The 21,663-nt window shown below is 36.0% G+C and overlaps 1 protein-coding gene across 5 annotated transcripts in view; it reads left to right on the forward strand.

Annotated features, from left to right (window-relative positions):
* Positions 1–21,193, forward strand: part of PDCD10 (programmed cell death 10) — a 48,422-nt gene extending 27,229 nt beyond the window's left edge. For all 5 annotated transcript variants that reach the window (XM_066241225.1, XM_066241229.1, XM_066241228.1 and 2 more), the window contains exons 3-8: positions 2,615–2,668; positions 10,095–10,212; positions 11,496–11,622; positions 17,247–17,325; positions 17,509–17,591; positions 20,572–21,193. In XM_066241225.1, the coding sequence (XP_066097322.1) occupies positions 2,615–2,668; positions 10,095–10,212; positions 11,496–11,622; positions 17,247–17,325; positions 17,509–17,591; positions 20,572–20,653 (543 nt within the window). In that variant the 3' untranslated portion in view covers positions 20,654–21,193. The remainder of the gene's footprint in view (positions 1–2,614; positions 2,669–10,094; positions 10,213–11,495; positions 11,623–17,246; positions 17,326–17,508; positions 17,592–20,571) is intronic.
* The last annotated feature ends 470 nt before the right edge of the window (positions 21,194–21,663 follow it).

Here is a 21,663-nt window from a genome sequence, read left to right on the forward strand (position 1 = left end):
ATAGGTAATGAAACCTAGTGGGTTTGTTGCAAAATGTGTGAGTACATAATGTATCTCAGAATGACTCCTCCCAGAGTTGAGGTGCTTCACATGTGTAAACAATCTAGAAATCTAGCAATGTTGATGGTAAAGGAACTTGGCCAGTTCTATGAGTTCTTCGCTGACTTTTCTTCACCTCTTTTTCTAGCCATGACCCTTTCACATATCAGCCAGAGCATTACAGGATGAGTTAAGTTGCTGAGAAGTGAAGGCTCACATCTAACTCAGACCTTTAACTTGCTGAAAGAGGTCTGAGTGGCATAAACCCAAATAAGGAAATGGATTCCTATCAGGGTGGAAACATTCATCCTGTCTCCTTTTGTCTTTCCTGCACAACATGAATTTGAGAACTGTATTGTTATTTTTATCTTTAGCAATATTCATTATAATGAAATGAATTCTGTGGGGAAAAAATTCATTTTTGAAGATATACCTGTTTTGTAAATTTTATAAACTCCTCCTAGAGTTGCTTTGTTGCTATATTTGCCAACCTGTCGCCTTGTGTTTTCCCTTTTCCCTACTAAGCCAGTGTTAGATTTTGCAAGATGAGTAGAAGCTAAGTTAAATACTAAATCAGATGGTTCATTGTGTATTTTGGAGATAAATTATTTATCTTGACAGATTCTGTTGCTTTTGCCTAAAGCTTAAGGTGAATAACTTGTAGAAAAGTAAGGTTCTTGACATTTCTATCATTTAGAAAATAAATTGATTTAAATTGTTAGAGATTCCTTAGATATGTATATGTGTATTTGTACAGGGTGGAGCAAAAGTAGGTTTACAGTTGTTTCTTTGGAAAATAATACAATAATTAATAATAATACAAGAATAGGCTATACCATGGTGGCACAGTGGATCAAGCGTCGACCTGAACGCTGTGTTCCCCAGTTTGAAACTGGGCTTGCCTGGTCAAGGCACATATGGGAGTTGACGCTTCCTACTCCCCCCCTCCCATTTCTCTCTCTCCCTTCTAAAAGAAATAATAAAAAAATTAAAATAAAAATTAAACCATATGCAAGAATAAACTCTGTTTTACCTGCCCACAATGGTAAACGTATATTTTTGTCCCACCCTATTTGTTATTTATTAAGGAAAACTTGCATTTTTATTGCCTTGAGATAGAAAGGAATATTTATTGCATAATGTGATATATGTTCATAAAGTTTTTGTAGAAATTTTCCACTTGCACAGAAATTTATAAAGGTTATAATGCTTTTAATTCATTTAATATTGTCCCAAGTAAGAAACATATACATAATTTTATTGAGTTAACTGGCCTAATCCTTAAGAATTAAAGAAATCTGCCCTGGCTAGTTGGCTCAACGGTAGAGCGTTGGCCTGGCATGCAGGAGTCCCGGGTTCGATTCCCGGCCAGGGCACATAGGAGAGGCGCCCATTTGCTTCTCCACCCCCCCCCTTCCTCTCTGTCTCTTCCCCTCCCGCAGCCAAGGCTCCATTGGAGCGGGGATGGCCCGGGCGCTGGGGATGGCTCCTTGGCTTCTGCCCCAAGCGCTAGAGTGGCTCTGGTCGCAGCAGAGCGACACCCTGGAGGGGCAGAGCATCGCCCCCTGGTGGGCAGAGCATCGCCCGTGGTGGGTGTGCTGGGTGGATCCCAGTTGGGCACATGCAGGAGTCTGTCTGACTGTCTCTCCCCATTTCCAGCTTCAGAAAGGTACAAAAAATAAATAAAGAATTAAAGAAATCTGAATTTAACTAGAAATAGTCATTTTAAACCTGGCAGTTAGCTCTTCAACCATGAGGGGTTTTTTTGTTTGTTTGTTTTTAATGAAATTGTATAACTTTGGCTCACTGAAAATAAATTATATAAAATGTCTAATATGGTAATTTTATCTTTAATTATAAACCTTACATATTTGGTATAAAAATTAAGAGCATTTGGATTGAAATTTTGATTTAGTATTTTAGCTAACTTTTCTAATCCTGATAGAATAGAGGACATATATAAGCACCTCTGAAATCTGGATGATTCATAGTCTTCAATTTGAGTAATAGACAAACCTTTAATCAGTAGTTTGCTAATTATTGAAATAGACTAATCTCAGCTTAATCCTTGGCTAAGGGGATTTAAAAGCAATTCCGGAGCAGTAAGGTAGTAAATACAAAGGATCTTAAGTAATAAATGTTTTCTTTTCATTGGTCATTTTATAGTCAGCGCGCGCGCGCGCACACACACACAATTCGCCATGTATGTGCAGCAGGTCATTGAGTTCATCTTGAACCTTCCATGTTTTTCATAATTCAAGGAAATGTGTTAATTCTTTATATAGGGACTTCGATTATTTTGTATTCTGTGCTTATATTGAAATAAATCTACCTTTAAGGTAGAATGTTTCTTAAAAAGGAATTAAGAACTGATATACATACCTTAATTTTTCATGGTTTCTAATGAAAATTTTAGATGCCTTCACTATCTGAAGAATTATGATGTATAGTTATTAGCAAGTATTTTTGTTTCTTTAGTAATATGTGTATCAGTGTGCTTCCTATATAATGGAATATCAGAAATGTTTTTTCTAAGAAAATTGATATTAATTTCTATTTAATATTTTTATTGCAGCTAGAACGAGTAAATCTGTCTGCAGCTCAGACACTGAGAGCAGCTTTCATTAAGGTGAGGCACAAATAACTTATTGTGATTATTAAAATGTATGTTGTATATAAATCTTAAGTACCAGCTACTAATTGCCAGTTTATTTTCTTATTAGAGACATCCCTTTCAACCATCTTGTGTCTGTTTGGTATACTTGAAAGCTTAGCCTACTTCCAAAAAGTGAGATATAACAAATGCCCTTTTTTAAAAAATATTCATCCTTGCACTTTGTACTTTTGAATCAGACTTTGAGTGTTTGCTGTATAACTTTGGAGTAGATTTTTAAATTCTTTTTTATTTGACTTGTTAAAAGGTTTTGAAAAATTGTAACTGAAAAACATTTTCTTCATATTTAATTATAAAACATAAGTATAAAACAATGTTTTTAAGAAAATAAGACCTCTGTGTAAATCAGATTAAGGACACTTCGAGAATATACAGCTAAGTCACTCAGCATGGATTATTTTTATTGTCTCTAGACCCGAGATTTCTAATCGAAAATCACTAGCCTTGTGTTGCTGTTGTGAACTTAAAATGTGCCTAGTTCCAGCTGAGTTGTGCCACACATATAAAATACACACCAGATTTCAGACTTATTACAAGAAAAAGAATGTGAAATAATTCAGTAATAAGTATTTTATATTGATTATATGTTGAAATCATACTATTTTAAGTGTACTCCTAATTACATTTTTTTTAACTTTTTTAATGTAGCTACTAGAAAATGTAAAACTACAGAAGCTTTCATTTGTTTTTTGCATTATATTTTTATTGGATGGCCCGACTTTACATATTTACTGTATTCTTTCTTGTAAAACTTTATCCCCACACTCCAAAATATATATCAAGGTGGCCAAAACTTTAATTTTTATTTACTTTTTGTGTATTTATTTCCATCAAAAGCTATATTCAGGTAAACTATTTTAGTGTTTAAATCTAGAATAAATTTATATTGACTTTTATTGAAGTTGAAAATAAATCCATCCAGTATTTTTATGGCAAAGATTAGTTTGTAGATACCACTCTTAACTGATAGTATAGATAATCTGATCAGGCATTTCTCTTATATCATCACAAGAAAATACAATACAGTATATATGTTGGGTAAGAACTATTTTGATGTGCTTAATATTCTAAAATGTAATGCCTGGGTACACATTCATACTAGCTTCTTTAAAACATCCTACCAAGTCACTGGATTAATGAAGAGAATCAACAAATCAGTATCATTATTATTTTTTTCCCTTTCCTTCTTTGCTTATTAGTGTGCTTTGGAATGGCATATTTGGTCATTAGGGAGGCATAATGGAAACTTACTTTAAGCATCTTTATAACCAAAGAAAAGAAGGAAAAGGGATAGGTTGCACAATGTAGTATTGAAAAGGCAAAAGTCAGTTTTTCAGCTTTCCTCATACCAAGAACAGAGAGAAATTTTTCCTGTGTGTTCTGATAAAGACAACCTTATCTGAAATAGTAAAAGGTATATTAAATGACATTCATAAAAGATAAAATCATGAACTTCACAAAGTTTATCTTTCTCTTTTTTTTATTTTTATTTTTTATTAAGTGAGAGGCAGGGAAGAAGATAGACAGGCTCCCTCAAGCGCCCCTACCATGTGATGCTCTGCCCATCTGGGGCTGCTGCTCCATTGTTTGGCAATCAAGCTATTTTAGCACCTGAGGTAGGCCATGGAACCATCCTCAGTGCCCAGGGCCAATGCACTCGAACTATTCCAGCCATGGCTGCAGGATGGGAAGAAAGAGTGAGAGAGAAAAGAATGAGGAAGAAAGAGTAGAGAGGTTGCTTCTCCTGTGTGCCCTGACCAGGAACCAAACCCAGGACTTTCACACACCAGGCCAGTGCTCTACCACTGAGCCCGTCGGCCAGGGTGGCAGCTTTTTCTTGTAATGCTTTTATATATAAACTGATGTTTTAATGCTGAAGTATAAGTAAAAAGCAAACAGTATGTTTAAAGTGTGTGGCTTTGGTAGATCTGGCTTGATACATGGGTAAATTTTGCTATCCATGGCACAAATTCTTTTCTGAAGCTGGAAACGGGGAGGCAGTCAGACAGACTCCCGCATGAGCCTGACCGGGATCCACCCGGCATGCCCACCAGGGGGCGATGCTCTGCCCATCCAGGGCGTCGCTCTGTCACGACCAGAGCCACTCTAGCGCCTGAGGCAGAGGCCATGGAGCCATCCTCAGTGCCCGGGCCAACTTTTGCTCCAATGGAGCCTCGGCTGCGGGAGGGGAAGAGAGAGACAGAGAGGAAGGAGAGGGGGAGGGGTGGAGAAGCAGATGGGCACTTCTCCTGTGTGCCCTGGCCGGGAATCGAACCAGGGACTTTCGCATGCCAGGCCGATGCTCTACCACTGAGCCAACAAATTCTTAGTTGAGGGTAATATAAGTTATTTTGGAGGAAAACATTAGTTTGCATTTATTTATTCTTAATTATCATATTTAATATGTTAAATGTGAAATTAATTAAAGGAGGGCATGCATAGAAAGATAAAAATTTTTGTGTTTTTTAAACTAGAACTTATTTGAAAAAGATTGGAAACCTTACCCCGACATTTATCTATATATGCATGTTTCAAGTTTTTGGTCCACATTGACATTAATATGCATCAAGCTTTAATATTTATTTTTATTTGGAGAAAAAGGATAAAATAATTATTTTCTAGATGAAATAATATTAGTGAATATTATCTTTTAAGATATGTACTGTGCTCTTGATTCCTTCCCCTCTGGAGGGTCTGATAGGTTGTTCCTTTGAGAATCACTGATTCACAAGAGTGGATATTACTGTCTGTGGGGATAGTTTTCTCTCATAGTTGGGTTCTTCATAAAAATTGGAGGGTTTTATTCTGGGGGAAAACCTGTAGGTATAAAGTCTCTGATTTGATGGTAGATCTATTTATCTTATCAGTCAGTCATTGGGTAAATTTAAGGCTTTTAAAATAAAAGTAGCTCAAGTAAGACTTCAGACAGAAGATACTAAGACAACTGTTCTCAAACTATGTGCCGAGGTGCCCTGGGTACTCTGCAGCAAACTCAGGGGTGCCAGGAGATATTTTAAAATTTTAAAGAAACGGTAATATTCAACACCTGGTTGACAGTGAACCACTCTTGGCAGTAGTTTGCTGTTTTAACATATTTGATTGGGCAGCATTTCCTTTTAGTGATGTCATGACTTTGTTAGCTGTACTTTAGACCAATGCTGTGATAAAAAGCAAGTACCACAGAAAATCAATGTACAGCAGGAACAGTAGTATGTCCAGTCTAATTCCAACATTTGAGACAACAGGGTGTACAGATCTCATTAAAATAAGAAATCATGGTTATTTAAGAATGGAATTAGGTCCTTTATTTCCCCCAACTTAGTATTTTTTTTAAGGCTGCTAAGTTGTTAGGTCATCAGTACTTAAGTTGTTTGGGCCTAACTATTTAATATACGGCACTATTAGGTATTTCTTTGGGCCCAAACCAACTTGATAGTGAAAACTTTGTTTTCAGGCATTCAGCATTTAATTTTTCTAGCACCTTATTATAATTTAGTCAGAGAGATTGTTATGTACAGGCATTGTCTGAAAGCACATCGAGAATGCTCCCCTGCTCCCCAGGATGTATGTTAGGATAATTTAATGCTACTTAGGCAAGATAAACCAGTTCTCAAATAATGACTTATTTACGTAGTGTACTGTCTAATTCTGTGGCAGTTTAGCAGTTCACCGAGTTAATAAAGCTTATACCACTTAAGCCACATTTGTACAGCTTTTCTTTTAAAGGCAACTCTTTAATCATACAGATTCTATCTTCAATATATTCATGGAAATCACACAGATTACACAGTAGTGCCCTACCCCCCTCAGCCACAGCTGCCCTCAGTTACCTGTGATCCCGTGATTAACTATGTTCCAGAAACAGTAAATGGAAAATTTCAGAAATAAACAGTTCATAAGTTTTAAATTTTGTGCTGTTATGAGTATGTGATGAAATCTCACACCAATTCTGCTCACTCCCTCCTGGGACATGATTCCTCCCTTTGTCCAATGTCTCCATGCTGTATTTTTCCCCCATTAACTTTCTCTGATCAGATCAATTTCTCGCAGTATCACAGTGCTTGTGTTGAACCCCTATTTTACTTAATAATACCCTAAAGCAATGATCCCCAACCTTTTTTGGGCACGGACAGGTTTAATATCAGAAAATATTTTCATGGACCGGCCTTTAGGGTGGAACGGATAAATGCACAAAATAAAATTATGTGACCGGTGTAAAAACTGTGGTATTTTAAAAAATAATTGTCGGCCCTGGCCGGTTGGCTCAGCGGTAGAGCGTCGGCCTAGCGTATGGAGGACCCGGGTTCGATTCCCGGCCAGGGCACACAGGAGAAGCGCCCATTTGCTTCTCCACCCCTCCGCCGCGCTTTCCTCTCTGTCTCTCTCTTCCCTTCCCGCAGCCAAGGCTCCATTGGAGCAAAGATGGCCCGGGCGCTGGGGATGGCTCTGTGGCCTCTGCCTCAGGCGCTAGAGTGGCTCTGGTCGCAACATGGCGACGCCCAGGATGGGCAGAGCATCGCCCCTTGGTGGGCTCATGCGGGAGTCTGTCTGACTGTCTCTCCCTGTTTCCAGCTTCAGAAAAATGAAAAAAAATAATAATAATAAATAATAATTGTTGAACTTACGAGACAAGCGTCAAGAGTGAGTCTTAGAAGGATATAACGAGGAAATCTGGTCATTTATTAAAAATAAAACATCGTTCAGACTTAAATATAAATAAAATGGAAATTATGTAAGTTATTTATTCTTTCTCCACGGACCAGTACTGGTCTGCGGCCCGGGGGTGGGGACCACTGCCCTAAAGCTCAAGAGAATAGTTATTCTGGTAATTTGGATATGCCAAAGAGAAGCGTTAAAGTTCCTCTTTTTAGTGAAAGGAGCAAGTTTTTAACTGAATAAGGAAAAAGATAAATTTATATGTTGAGGTTCCTAAATTCTAAAGTAAGAACAAATTTTGTATTAATAAAATTGTGAAGAAAGAAAAAAATGGTTCAGGTTTGCTGTTGCACCTCAAAATGCAAAAGTGATGGCCATAGCGCATGATAAGTATTTACATAGTTAAGTAATTAAGTTTGGGGTGGAAGACATGAACAGAAACTGTTCCAGCTAATGACAAAAATGAGTTGCATAGGAAAACATTGAGCCTATGTGAAGACTTCAGCAAAGGATCCCCTCAAAGAAGCAACACCAAGCCCTTTACTTCAAGTCAGGACTGGTTACAATGAAATGTTTTGATAGATCATATGCACATAATATTTATCACAGTATATTGTTATAATTGTTCTTTTTTATTAGTTGTTGTTGGTCTCTTATTGTGCCTAATTTATGTTAAACTTTATCATGGATATGTATGGATAGGAAAAATAGTACAGACAGTCCCCAACTTATAGAGTGATTCAGTGTAATGATTTTTCAACTTTACAAGGCTTGAAAGCTATTCACATTCAATAAAACTGCGCTTGGAATTTTGAACTCTGATCATTTCCTGGGCTAGAGATAGGTGGTAGGAGTGCTGGGCAGTGCAGTGAGCCATAGTCATGTCAGGCACTTGTCTCATTTATGGGACAATAGTATCATTTCAGTTCTGTTTTCTGGAGGGTAAACAGCTGCTACTTTATACTGTACTTGTGCTGCCAGCATTTCTGTGTTCTAGCATGGAGGCTTGGCTAAACTATGATGCTTATTTAGTTGGTTATGTATATAAAATGCATTTTCGAGTTAGGATATTTTCCCTTGTGATGGACTTATAAGTTTGTAACCCCATTATAGATTGAGGAGCAGCTGTATGTATACGGTTTGGTACTGTCCAAAGTTTCCGGCATTCATTTTTTGGAACGTATCCCCCACAAATAATGGAGGACTACTGTTAAAAGATAGAATTCAGTAGGACACACTTTATTGTTATTAGTCATCTATCACAGTGACTTCCCTAAATAGCATTTGACAGCAATAAAAATGACTCAGATTGAAATATATGTGTGTATTTTCTTTTCTCATTTCATTCCACAACCTTTGAGTTTTTGATACTGAAATCTAATGACATACAAGATGTCATAATGAAAAGAGCAGAGGTTAAATGTGCTTGACACATAAGAAAAAAATAGGTTGTCATCTGATTAAGATCCTAAATTGTTTCTGTTTTCTGTTTAATATCAGGACAAGAAAGATAGGAAATCATCAGTATAATAATTAAAATAGGTAGTAATCCTAAAAGAAATGAACTTAGAGTATGAATACAAAATTTAAAAATTTATAAAGTGGGACAAAATTATTGGAGAAAACCCAGATCTTGAAAATGAACTTTGGTAAACTCAGAACTCTGCTCAGTCTTGGAATGACTAGCTAGATGGTTTCAGTGCCCTAGGGCAGTGGTCCCCAACCTTTTTGGGCCACGGACCGCTTTAATGTATGAAAATATTTTCACAAACCGGCCTTTAGGGTGGGATGGATAAATGTATCACGTGACCGAGACAGGCATCAAGAGTGAGTCTTAGACAGAGTAACAGAGGAAATTTGGTCATTTTAAAAAAAATAAAACATCATTCAGACTTAAATATAAGTAAAACAGAAATAATGTAAGTTATTTATTCTTTCTTTGCGAACTGAACCAGTCCGGGGCCAGGGGTTGGGGACCACTGCCCTAGGGAGTAGTGTGAGTAATGCAAACTCATTAGTAAAACCAGCTCAGAAGGTAGTGAAAGGATTAATGATGCTCTAAAAGCTAGCAAAGGAAGTAGTGTTGCTACAAAAATAAAATAAAGTGAAAATCATTGTGTGGGAAAGTATTTAAGGGATTATATAGCTTCAGTAAAATTTACAGAAGAAATCCTGTTCTCCTTTGTTTTGTTTTATTTTCCTCACGTTCTGTTAATTTAAATGCAAAGAATCTGCAGAATACTGGTGAGATGTTTAATGGCTTGATCCTCAAGTTGAAAGATTTGCTAATGAAAAAAACAAAATTCTCAGTATATTTAAATTTCTTTTTAAAAAGAGTAATTGATGGGTTAGCAATATACATATAATGTTTATTTCTATCCTTGTTATTAGTTTGGTTGCAGGAGAGTGTAAGATTAGCAAAATATATATAATGTTTATTTCTATCCTTGTTAGTAGTTTGGTTGCGGGAGAGTGTAAAGGAGAAGTAGGAAATGTTAAGTACTTTATGTTCAAATGGGTGAGACCGTGGCTGTAATAAGTTAGTGATGCTTAAGTTTTAACAAAACAGAAATGAATGCCATCACCACACCTGCTTTGCAAAGATTTCTACCCTTCTAAGTTGATTAGCCTAAGTTCCCAAAGGTTCTGAACAATTAAGTTTCAGTTTTGAAATTCTGATTTCATTTCTATATTTGAAAACTAGCTAGCTTTCTCTTTCTAATAGGCTGAAAAAGAAAATCCGGGACTCACACAAGACATCATTATGAAAATTTTAGAGAAAAAAAGTGTAGAAGTTAACTTCACGGAGTCCCTTCTTCGAATGGCAGCTGATGATGTAGAAGGTAATCAGAAAAACTCTTTGTTTAGTTTTCTTACAGTTGTTGATGAGCACTTCTTCCACATCTTTATTATTTGACTAAAGATGCATTCTCTCCCTCCTCCCCTTCCCTTCTTCATCTCCTTTTATCTTCTCATTGTTGTGATGATAGTGGGGAAAACTAAAATAGAAAAGTTGTTCCTGCTTTTTGTTTTATAATTTGTCATATTTAATTACTTAAAGTGTTTGTTATACACTTTAATCCCGCCTCCTCCTGCCCTATAATATGTGATAAGTTCTGGTTTTGCCAAAAGATAAACTCTATGGAATGATTATTGAATTTTTTTGTTGATTTTATGCAAATAGCTTTTGAAATAATGAGGATTTCTTTTTTAAACTTTAGTGTTTTTTCAAGCACATATTTGAGAGAACAATATAACCATTCTTTCTGCTTTTTCATTTTTTGCTTTTTAAAATAATTAGAAAGGGTTTCACTTAAATTAGTAACCATTTTGCCAGTAATTAAGAAAAACATAGAAGTATTCATTTCCCATATTAAGGGAAAACAAAAGTAATATTTTAATATATTCCATAGTTTATAAGAAAGTTCTGACTGATCACTATTCTAAACTTAAGCATTTCCATTTGTGAGGCCAGATTATATTAGTTAAGTGGAGTTCTAATGTTTCCAAGTCTACAATGAATCTGCTAGAAATATTTTTGCCTCTATAAGATCTAATTGAACTTCCTTTCCAAAGTTGCTATTCTATGATCCAGCCCTTGTGTTTAATTTTTGGTACTGTTTTTGTTTTTAAGTGAGGTTTCAAGAACATGCTGTAGATTTTAGTAAGTTGTTTGGGGTTTGCTATAATGAGCCATTGTGTATTCAGTATAGAGATTTTGGTTAATGATCATCTTTGGAAGATACATATTGCCATTGTATTTGTCGTGAACATTATTACTTTAAGGTTTCTGGGGAAGTGTAGCTTCAGAGGCCTGATAAATTTGATTAAGACTCTCTTTTAATTTTATTTATTTATTTATTTATTTATTACAATTTTGTGGGCTTTCGATTTACTCCAAATTAACAGTGTTTAGCCTTTTATCTCCTGTTATTTTACTTGGTAAGAGCTCTGTTATATAGAACTAAGTTGAACGCTTCCAGATACTGCTCTGCGATCTTGTCTGTCCTAGTTACCTGGCCTGTCTCCTTCCTGTCTCACCCTTTCGAGCAACATTGGAAATTCTTAGACTTACATTTGACAGGGTATTGCATGATGCTTTTTTATTATGTATTAATTTTATCAGAATATATGATTGAACGACCAGAGCCAGAATTCCAGGACCTGAACGAAAAGGCACGAGCACTTAAACAAATTCTCAGTAAGATCCCAGATGAGATCAACGACAGAGTGAGGTTTCTGCAGACAATCAAGTAAACAACTTTTTTTGTTCTTTTCTCAAAGTACTTTAAAGAAACCACTGATGCTACATGTTTTATTTTGGTATGACCTTAATATTACATTAAAATATTAATTTGAAATAAATTTGAAGTTTTTAAATGCTACCTCTTTATTAATTTCTAAGCTGTGGCATTTGGCTTCAGAACACAGCAATCCTTTCTTAGAATGTTTAAAATAGTGAATGAAATGTACATAAAATGGAATGTAATTTAAGCTCCATAAAATAACAGACAATTTAAATGTCAGATTAAAATGGATAGAGATGTGGGTAAAGTATAAGGATTGATAACAAAAGATACCAATATTGTTTTTATTTCAGAAATGAAACAAGTCATTAGGATAAGTCATGTATTCTTTGTGAATAGTATTTCTAATTTTGACCAAATTATGAAGCTCCATGTCCTTGCCTTGGAGATAACAGGTTTAAAAAGTCTAAAACTGTGTGGGTCAGGGGGTTGGCTGCTGAGAAGGGTCACTGTAGAGCAGCTGTTCTCAAACCAAGGGCACTCCTCAGGCTGTGAGGGTGGGGGATGAGGGGACTACAAGCACAGCTTCTAGATGAATATTTTTAAATTGAAGTATTTGATCATTTTCTTCAGCCTCAGTGGATAGAAAACAAAGAAATCTGGATATAGTTATAGTGGTACTATTAAAGCAACCTGTTGGTGAAACCACAACTAGAAATTTCTAGAAAAGAAAGATTTAGCAGTTATATCAAACATCCTATCTTTGAAGAACTTAGGGAGGCTAACTTGGAATAAATATTACACTGTTTTCTGAGAAATAGTATTGTTATTTACCTTGCTAGTTTGAGCACCTATTTGGAGTGATAGAGAGGGAGGAATTGGTCTCATTTTAGAAAACAATGTTTTGTGAGGGGTAACCAATCCAGTTATCAAGGACTGACCCTCTGCTTCTCAGTTTTCTAATAGAGGACTAGATGATATGATAAAGGCTTTCATTGGCCAAAATCTATGCAACAGGGGACAAACCCTAAAGTAAATATTTTATCGTTATTGAAAAGCCCCAACTTCCTTTAACTATACTTAATATGTGAAGGAGGAAGACAGTCAACTGTGGATTTTTATCTTTAGTTTGATATAAAGTAAACATGTTTGACTCATAAAAGGATAAATTGTCAGTGATCTCAAACACAGAGGTTTAAACAACTTAAATATGGAATTTTCTAATTAGTTTACATTTATTTTGTTGATTAGTACTGCATTACTCTGAAGATTTTACATTTTTAAAATAATATTTTCAGCAAATTTTGATTCAGGTCATTGAAGTAGAGATTTACAGAATATTATCTTAATGATATCAATCACTTATATAGAAGTGTACTTCTAAGAACTAAGAACTTTGTAAAGAACTTTGTAAAGCATGTTATATATTTATTAATTTATTACAAAGCCCTGTTAATAGACTAGGAAACGGAGGCATCAGAAATTAAGTAACTTCCAAGTACACATAGCAGGTAAGTTGGTAGAGCTTGGTTTGAAACCAAGCAGACAGACTTCAGGTTCTACTCTTTTATTTTCCTAGCACAGATTCATACAGTTTGGTAATTGAGTGAAAGTTTCTGTAGTTCAAAAGAAGTGTGATAAAGGACAGCTTATATAGAATGCCAACAGGTAATAGAGACAACAGTGCTGTGGTACAGCTGGGGTAGAAACGATTGGCCCAGAGCTCTCATCCTGCCACCTTGATTCCTTCTCTCCCCCTGTGGAGTCCCTGAAGCATCTGTGCTAAACCCATTGTGGCTAGAGAGATACTTCATTAACAGCCACACTTCAGTCATAAGGTTGTTGGGGTCAAGAGCCTTAAGTCTTATTCATAGTCATTAGTTGAGACTGAATTAGCCTCTTGTCTCATTTATGGGACAATAGTAACATTTCAGTTCTGTTTTCTGGAGTGTACTCAACACAACAGAATTAAGATAATTGGCAGTTAAAATTTATTTTTTAAACATTTTAGGAGGAATGATTTGCCATGGAAAGTTTGTTCATGATATATATTGTTTCTGAGACTAAAATTCAACAATGTATGAATTAGCATATACATAGCTATAGGTAATAATTATTTGTGTTACTTAGATATAGATAGATAGATTGATTTTCATACATATTCTTACCATTGTTAAATTGTTTTAACAAATTAACAGCTAAAATATTACTGAAACAAAAAAATGGTTTGCCCTTTAAACACACATAACTTACAGTTACTATTTTTCTGTAAAATGTTTTACTTTCTAATATTTGAGGTAATTGTGCTCATCATTCATTTATTTTAGCAATATTTTTCACCAAGCTTCTCTCAGGTACTTATTTTATTATACCAAGTACTGTGTGTAATGTTACAGATTAGATTACAGTAGAAAAAAGATTCCTGTCAGTTTACAGATATCCCAGTCTTTTTGTATATGCTAGCAGACCTAGGTTTGACTCTCCGTTCCAGTAGTTAGCTGTTTGGCCTTGGACAAGGTGCTGAATTCCTGTACTCTAGTTTCTGCCTGTGAAGATGACTGTAATAGTTGTGAGAATTGAAGGAGATGCTATACATAAAGTGCCTAGCACAGAACCTGGCTTCCACCCACATTTCCTACTATTGTAGTATTATGAAATATGTGTTTTTTATTTTCAATTTCTCTCTATGGACTTGATTAGAAAAAATGATCCAGCAAACAAATGTTTTAAAGTACTTTTGATTAATGAATGTTTGTTTGACTACATTTGAGTTTATGCAAATATTTTATGAAATTCATAGGGTTTTTATATGAAGTCTATACATTCCAATTAATGGACTAGTGGAGACTTATATATTTATCTATTTACTCATTATAATCTACATTTGCATATTCATCGTCAGAAATTCTCCAGGGGTTGGTTTCTATTATGGCCTTAAATTAGCTTTTCCAGAGGTGTCCAGTCTAGACCAAGCTAAACATACAGTATAGGAATTTCCTTTCTTTAGAACGTTTGCGTAAATATACAGAAATTTGGGTTATTACAATAAGTTCTGTTATTCTATGCAGTTTTTTGATAGGATATGTTTTTATATTTCATCTGATGCCTGTTGTCTTCTTTCAGTATGTATGTTTCCCCAAAGTTGTTCCACTTAAATATCTATAAATTGCTAAAATTCATTTTTATTTTGCCCACACTCTGTGTCCCTTATCACAGAAACCATTAACTCCAGCATGTAATTAATTATTCCATAGTTTTTTTACCCTTGTTTTAATTTTTTTACTTTAGTGGTATTTACTTACCTTAGTGGTATTTTTTACTGTAGGAAACACACTCAGGTATTAACTGATAAAATTTAGCTTCTTTGGTGCCATAAATGCAAATGCTGTTCTGTGTACTTACCCATGATGTAATATTTGACATAAATTGCTGTGATTGCTTTAGAGAAGGCCAAGCCTAAGGATAAACAGGTCTATATAATGCTTTGTGGCAAATGATGGGTCAAACCTTAGCTCCAGGTTTGGGGCTCCCGCACAGTGCTTTCCAGACCAGGTTTTTCAGAGAATCACCTGGAGAACTTTTTTTTCTTTTATAGCTCAAATCCCCAGCATTTATTATGAGACGAAGTATTGTCCACTGAGCCCCCTCTTCCCTGCCATCCCTTTTGGTTTTTGTTCCCAGGGGAATGCGTGAGCAACCAGTTTCAGAACTGCTCTTTTGACCTATGGAATCCAGCTATTATTGTATATGGAACACTTGTTCATGTTTTGATTAGCACTGAAGGCACATTTTTATCCTTTTTAGCAGAATTTTAAAGTGGATAAACAGTTCTCCAATTACTGTATAATTTTCTCCGTTATATTTTGTTTTAAATAGGCTCATTGTGGATTTGAAGAATCATTCATATTCAGAGACTTGACATTTTTTATTTGTTAAAATTGTGGGGGGGGTTCTCACATAATAAGATGGTCATGTGACACTTTTATTAAGCCTACATGGACTTAGAGCCATCACAGCAATACAGAAGGAGTCAGCTTGCTTAACACCATCAGTGAAAGGCACCATCGTATAACTGAAAACTGCATCAAACTACGGGCAAAAAAACTACACAGATGTCATTTCTGTGTAAAACTCTTGTCTTATTTGAGTATCTAATGTTTTAATGTTTGAGCCTGATGCTGATGTTTGACATACAGGATGTAATAAATATTTATTGAAATGTTATTACTACTACAGGCTGAAATACCTTTTTTCATACCAAAATCCTATCTCCAGATAATTTTTAGAATTTCTACATGTATTTACTAGAAATATTCTGTCAAACACACACGCATGCACTCAGAAAGCTGGACAGTCTGGACATTGAGATTTTTTGTGTCTTTAAATAATAAAGCTGAAACCTTATGGTATCTTAAAGGTATGAAATATCTTAAATCTGACATTTGTGGTTTAAAAAATCAGTAATAAAAATTACATTTGGGATGGTCTGTATTTATGTCATACTAATTCATATCTTCACACTTGGTGTGCCTTTGAACAGCAGGGAATGAGTGTGTAAGATGGCAGGCTTGCCTCAGAGAACGTGGTACTGAGTGCAGAATCTGGTTCAGTTCAGTTTGACCAAAAAGAATTGCTGTGAAGTTAGAACATGAAAATTGAAGAGAGCATAGACACAAAAGACAAGAAAGTTCAGAAAAAAATGGTCCATGGCTAGGACAAGTAGTCAAGTGAGAGTTATAGATTTCTTTCTCTCTTTAGTGAGGGGAGGGAGGTGTTGACCTATCCCCATGTAGCAAAGGGTGATTGCTGGAAAGGTTAAGGGAAAAAAATATTCTGGTATTGTCTCTCCCAGAAATTTCAATGTGTTTTCAATATATAAATAAAGGTTTGGAAGGGGAAAATGCATGGTTGCTTGATAAGGTAAATGTGTCGAGAGAAGAGCTGTGTCTGAGGAAGAAATATTTAAAAACATCAAACTATTGTATTAGGTATATAACACCAAGTGTTGGTAAATATAGAAATTAGTTACACGTGATAGCAAGATTTCATACAATTGTTCTTGATGTAAAAGTAGAGAATATGGCAACTTGAATTCAGCTATATTAGTGCAGAAAGGAAAAATTATAACTGGAAAAGATGAGAGACAGAGGCATAATCTTTTAAATTTAAGTAAGTAATGTTGACTGAAATGTTACTAATTTGGGAGAGTTGATGTGGATTGTCTGGTTAGCAGGGCAATAGAAATCAGGATCACAGAGGGGTGCACCCTAAAACCCCCCACTCTCCCAGCCAGTCATTCCCCCAGCTTGACACAGTGTTGGTATGGTAATTAACAGTATGATTAGCCTGACCTGTGGTGGCACAGAGGGATAAAGCGTTGACCTGGAATACTGAGGTTGCCGGTTCTAAACCTTGGGCTTGCCCGGTCAAGGCACATATGGGAGTTGATGCTTCCTGCTCCTCCCCCTTCTCTCTCTTTCTCTCTCTTTCTCTGTCTTCTTCTCTAAAATGAATAAATAAATAAATAAATAAATAACAGTGTGATTAGTGATTCTTAAAATAACACACACATATATGAATTTCTTTCAAATGTAACTTATTTTAGCCTTCTTTTTTTCTTTACCCTACAGGGATATAGCTAGTGCAATAAAAGAGCTTCTTGATACAGTGAATAATGTCTTCAAGAAATACCAGTACCAGAACCGCAGGGTAAGTTTACTGGAAGCCTTGCCTGCCCACTGCCACCCTCTGTGGGATCACACCTAGTCATTTTATTGAATTAAATACTGAGATGGTCTGATTACTGGGAATAAGCTTCTATCTTTGACTTTGGCTTTTGTGATATTTCTTTTCTTACTTAGTATTTTTTATTACTATTTTTGATGTCTGTAGGCACTTGAACACCAAAAGAAAGAATTTGTAAAGTATTCCAAAAGTTTCAGTGATACTCTGAAAACCTATTTCAAAGATGGCAAGTAAGTACTTTTTGTTACCATCCTTCCTTCCTGTGACAATTAAATGAATTACGTGGTTTATAAGATACAGAAACCGTATAAATTAAACCCTTTTTTACTATTATTGTTAATACTCATGCCAACTACTAACTAAGGTAAACTGTTAAAAATAAAAAGTAAATGGCTGATCATCTAGCCATACTAGTCTAAAGCAGAAGTTGGCAGATATTTTTCTGAAAAGCACCAGATAACAGATGCTTTGGCTTGGACATGGTGCAGCTGCCTGCCTCTCCTGTGCTGTTGTAGTGCAGAAGCGGCTGCGGGAATATGCACACAAGGGTGCATGGCCATGCTCTAGTAAAACTTGACTTCTAAACACTGAAATTTGGATTTTGTATAATTTTGTTTTGCATTTTGTATAAGTTTTATCTGTTAAATAATTTTTTTATTTTACCATTTAAAAAACATAAAATTATTTTTAGTATACGGTCTATATAGAAGCAAATTATGCTATTAAAACACAAATTGCTGTGGGTTCCCCTCCCAGTTTCTTATTGTCTAGGATGGGCCCAAGAATTTGTATTTATTTCTAAGGTTCCAGATGTTATTGATGCAGTAGGTCTGTTGAGAGCTGCAGCACTAAAAGTTAATGGTTCTCAATCTTGTTTGCACATTAGAGTCTCTTGGGTTCAATTTTTTAAGATCCCAAAGTGATGCAAAAGTTGTGTTTCTCTGTCCTGGAAGGAGGGACACTTTTTGAGGAAGTATACTAAAAAGGTAAATTGGTTATTGATATGCTGTTGGCTGTTGAACAAAAAATTTTGTGTTTTTACATATATAATATGTAATTACATATAAATATATACACATGTGTATATAATGTGTAAGCTGATGCAAGAGGCCTTGTATTTTGCAGCATAGTACCTTATAAAGAATTTTTTTGTATCCAGTAGAATTCAGGAAATTTTGTCAGCAAAACCAATGGTTGAAATTCTTTTAGAGCCTAATTTTCATTAATCTGGAAGTTTATACGTTAGGGTAACTTGGGTTCAGTATTTAAAAATCCTAGTCCTTGGCCCCAAAGTTATTTTATTTATTTTTTTATTGTATTTTTAATAAGTAAGAAGCAGAGAGGCAGACTCCCGCATGTGCCTGACCAGGATCCACCTAGCATGTCCACTAGGGGGCAGTGCTCTGCCATCTGTCCTGTTGCAACCAGAGCCATTTTAGCACCTGAGGCAGAGGCCATGGAGCCATCCTCAGTACCTGGGTCAACTTGCTCCAATGGAGCAATGACTGTGGAAGGAAAAGAGAGAGAGAGAGAGGAGGACGAGAGGGAAGGGTAGAGAAGGAGGCGGTCGTTGCTTCTGTGTGCCCTGACAGGGAATAGAACCTGGGATATCCACACGCCAGGCTGATGTTTTACTGCTCAGTCAACTATCCAGCGCTGGCTCCAAAGTTATTTGTTTGTTTGTTTGTTTGTTTGTTTTTCTGAAGTGAGAAGTGGGGACGCAGAGGGACATACTCCCACATGCACCTAACCGTGATCCACCCACCATGGGGAGGGGTGGAGAAGCGTATGGGTGCTTCTCCTGTGTGCCCTGGCTGAGAATCGAACCCAGGACTTCCACATGCTGGGCTGATGCTCTACCGCTGAGCCAACCAGCCAGGGCCCCAAAGTTATTTTTAACAGCTCACACAGGCATGTGAATTACTCAGGCTTCCTGCTACTATTTCTCTACTTAGCTTCTTTTTTTTTACAGTAATTTGTATAAGAATAATGTGCCCTGACTTGTGTACCTATTTCCTCAAATTGAAATTATTACAGCTTGATCTTTGAGTTATCTTTCAATAGGGAGATGAATTTGCATTGATTCAACTAATTCTTCCCAATCTCTTTTTGAGAAATGTCTAGGAAGTAGATAAAATCTTTAGCTATGCAATTGAGAAATTGATACAGCGGCACTGTAGGACTAGGGTGTCAGCTGTGATGGGCGGGTAGGAAATGTGCTACAGCACATCATTTTTAAGATCATACTTTTATATATTGTCAGCTCTAAAATATTGAAATTCTTTGATTATTTTAAAAGTGGATTGATTCTAAAAAGCAATTCAGAGTTCTAAGAGAGTTTTCAAAGAGTGAAAGAGATTGGATGAATCATATTTGAAAGTAATTAGTGCCCTGGCTGGTTGGCTCAGTGGAAGAGCGTCGGCCTGGCGTGCAGAAGTCCCGGGTTCGATTCCGGGCCAGCGCACACAGGAGAAGCGCCCATCTGCTTCTCCACCCCTCCTCCTCTCTTTCCTCTCTGTCTCTCTCTTCCCCTCCCGCAGCCGAGGCTCCATTGGAGCAAAGATGGCCCGGACGCTGGGGATGGCTCTTTGGCCTCTGCCCCAGGCGCTGGAGTGGCTCTGGTCGCAATAGAGCGAGGCCCCGGAGGGGCAGAGCATCGCCCCCTGGTGGGCAGAGCGTCGCCCCCTGGTGGGCGTGCCAGTGGATCCCAGTCGGGCGCATGCGGGAGTCTGTCTGACTGTCTCCCCGTTTCTAGCTTCGGAAAAATACAAAAAAAAAAGGGGGGGGGAAGTAATTAGTTGTTTCTGAAATATTTGTAATGCCCATTGACATACAGATTTTGAGGTGGTGTGTAGTACTTTTGCATATTTTATTTTGGTAACTTCTACAAAACCACAGCTGGAGACTACTTTTGAATCAGTTATTCAACCTATAAGTTGAACCGTGGTGGTTCAGATGCCACCAATCACTAGCAGCCAACCAACAGCTAGTTGCCAACCTGAACCACTAGGGGGCAGTGATTCCTAGATAGTTTCAAATGATTGAGTTCCATTTGCTTCCAATCTGGAATAAAAATTGATACTTGGTACTAACTCACCCTTTCATTTCTAAATTGATTTCATTGCTATTGTTAATTAGATGGAATAAGTATAAATATTTTTAATAATTGAATTTTTTTGGAAAAATTAATATCTTTTTTTCTTTGAACAGGGCAATAAATGTGTTCATAAGTGCCAATCGACTAATTCATCAAACCAACTTGATACTTCAGACCTTCAAAACTGTGGCCTGAAAGTTGTATATGTTAAGAGTTGTACTTCTCAGTGGCAGTACTGTACTGTCTTTATCTGTAAATTTTAAAGTTTGTGTAAATTGCCGGTCCCTCCTGAAGGGATCTAGCCCAGGATGTTGAGTGGGATTATTGCCATCGCACACCATATTTTTGTAAAATGTAGCTTAATCATAATCTCACACTGAAGATTTTGCATCACTTTTGCTATTATCATTCTTTTAAGAATTATAAGCCAAAAGAATTTACGCCTTAATGTGTCATTATATAACATTCCTTAAAAGAATTGTAAATATTGGTGTTTGTTTCTGACATTTTAACTTGAAAGCGATATGCTGCAAGATAATGTATTTAACAATATTTGGTGGCAAATATTCAATAAATAGTTTACATCTGTTAAACATTTCTTTACTTGAAAATATGAATACATATATATGTGAATATATACAAATGATCAGAAGACAAGACTACTTGGATTAGTGTCTAAAGACCTAATGGGATCTTACTGGCAGTTTATCAGATAATAAAACAGCAAGAATTTTCCTTTTTTTGTCCTTAATCACTCTGGGCAAAAAGTAGTGAATGGAAGTATTTTTTAAGTTATTATATATAGGGTACTGAATATTTTTCCAGACATGTCCACACTGTGATGCCACTTTGAACTGTATGACAATGTAAAATAAGTCTATCTTGTGTGCTAGGCCCTGTTAAGCTTTGGACCTTTTCTCCCCAAAATAGGCACAACTAATAGTAAATTGAAGCTATACCAATGCTAGCTGATTTGAAATTGTCATGAGTGGTAATAATATTATATACATTCTTTGAATATATATAGTTTTGTTTCACCGTAGAGGATTTTTAAGGAAATTATGTATCAAATATTTATGTTAAGCATTTTTATCTTTCAGTTATGAAATAAAGGAAAAATCAGAATTTCTTTATATTTTATAAAGATTTTAAATGTTAAACTAATTTTCTGTTGGCAAGATACATATATCTTTTTGCTGTAATGC

The sequence above is a fragment of the Saccopteryx bilineata genome, chromosome 8, assembly GCF_036850765.1.
Source record: "Saccopteryx bilineata isolate mSacBil1 chromosome 8, mSacBil1_pri_phased_curated, whole genome shotgun sequence".
Lineage (NCBI taxonomy): Eukaryota > Metazoa > Chordata > Mammalia > Chiroptera > Emballonuridae > Saccopteryx > Saccopteryx bilineata.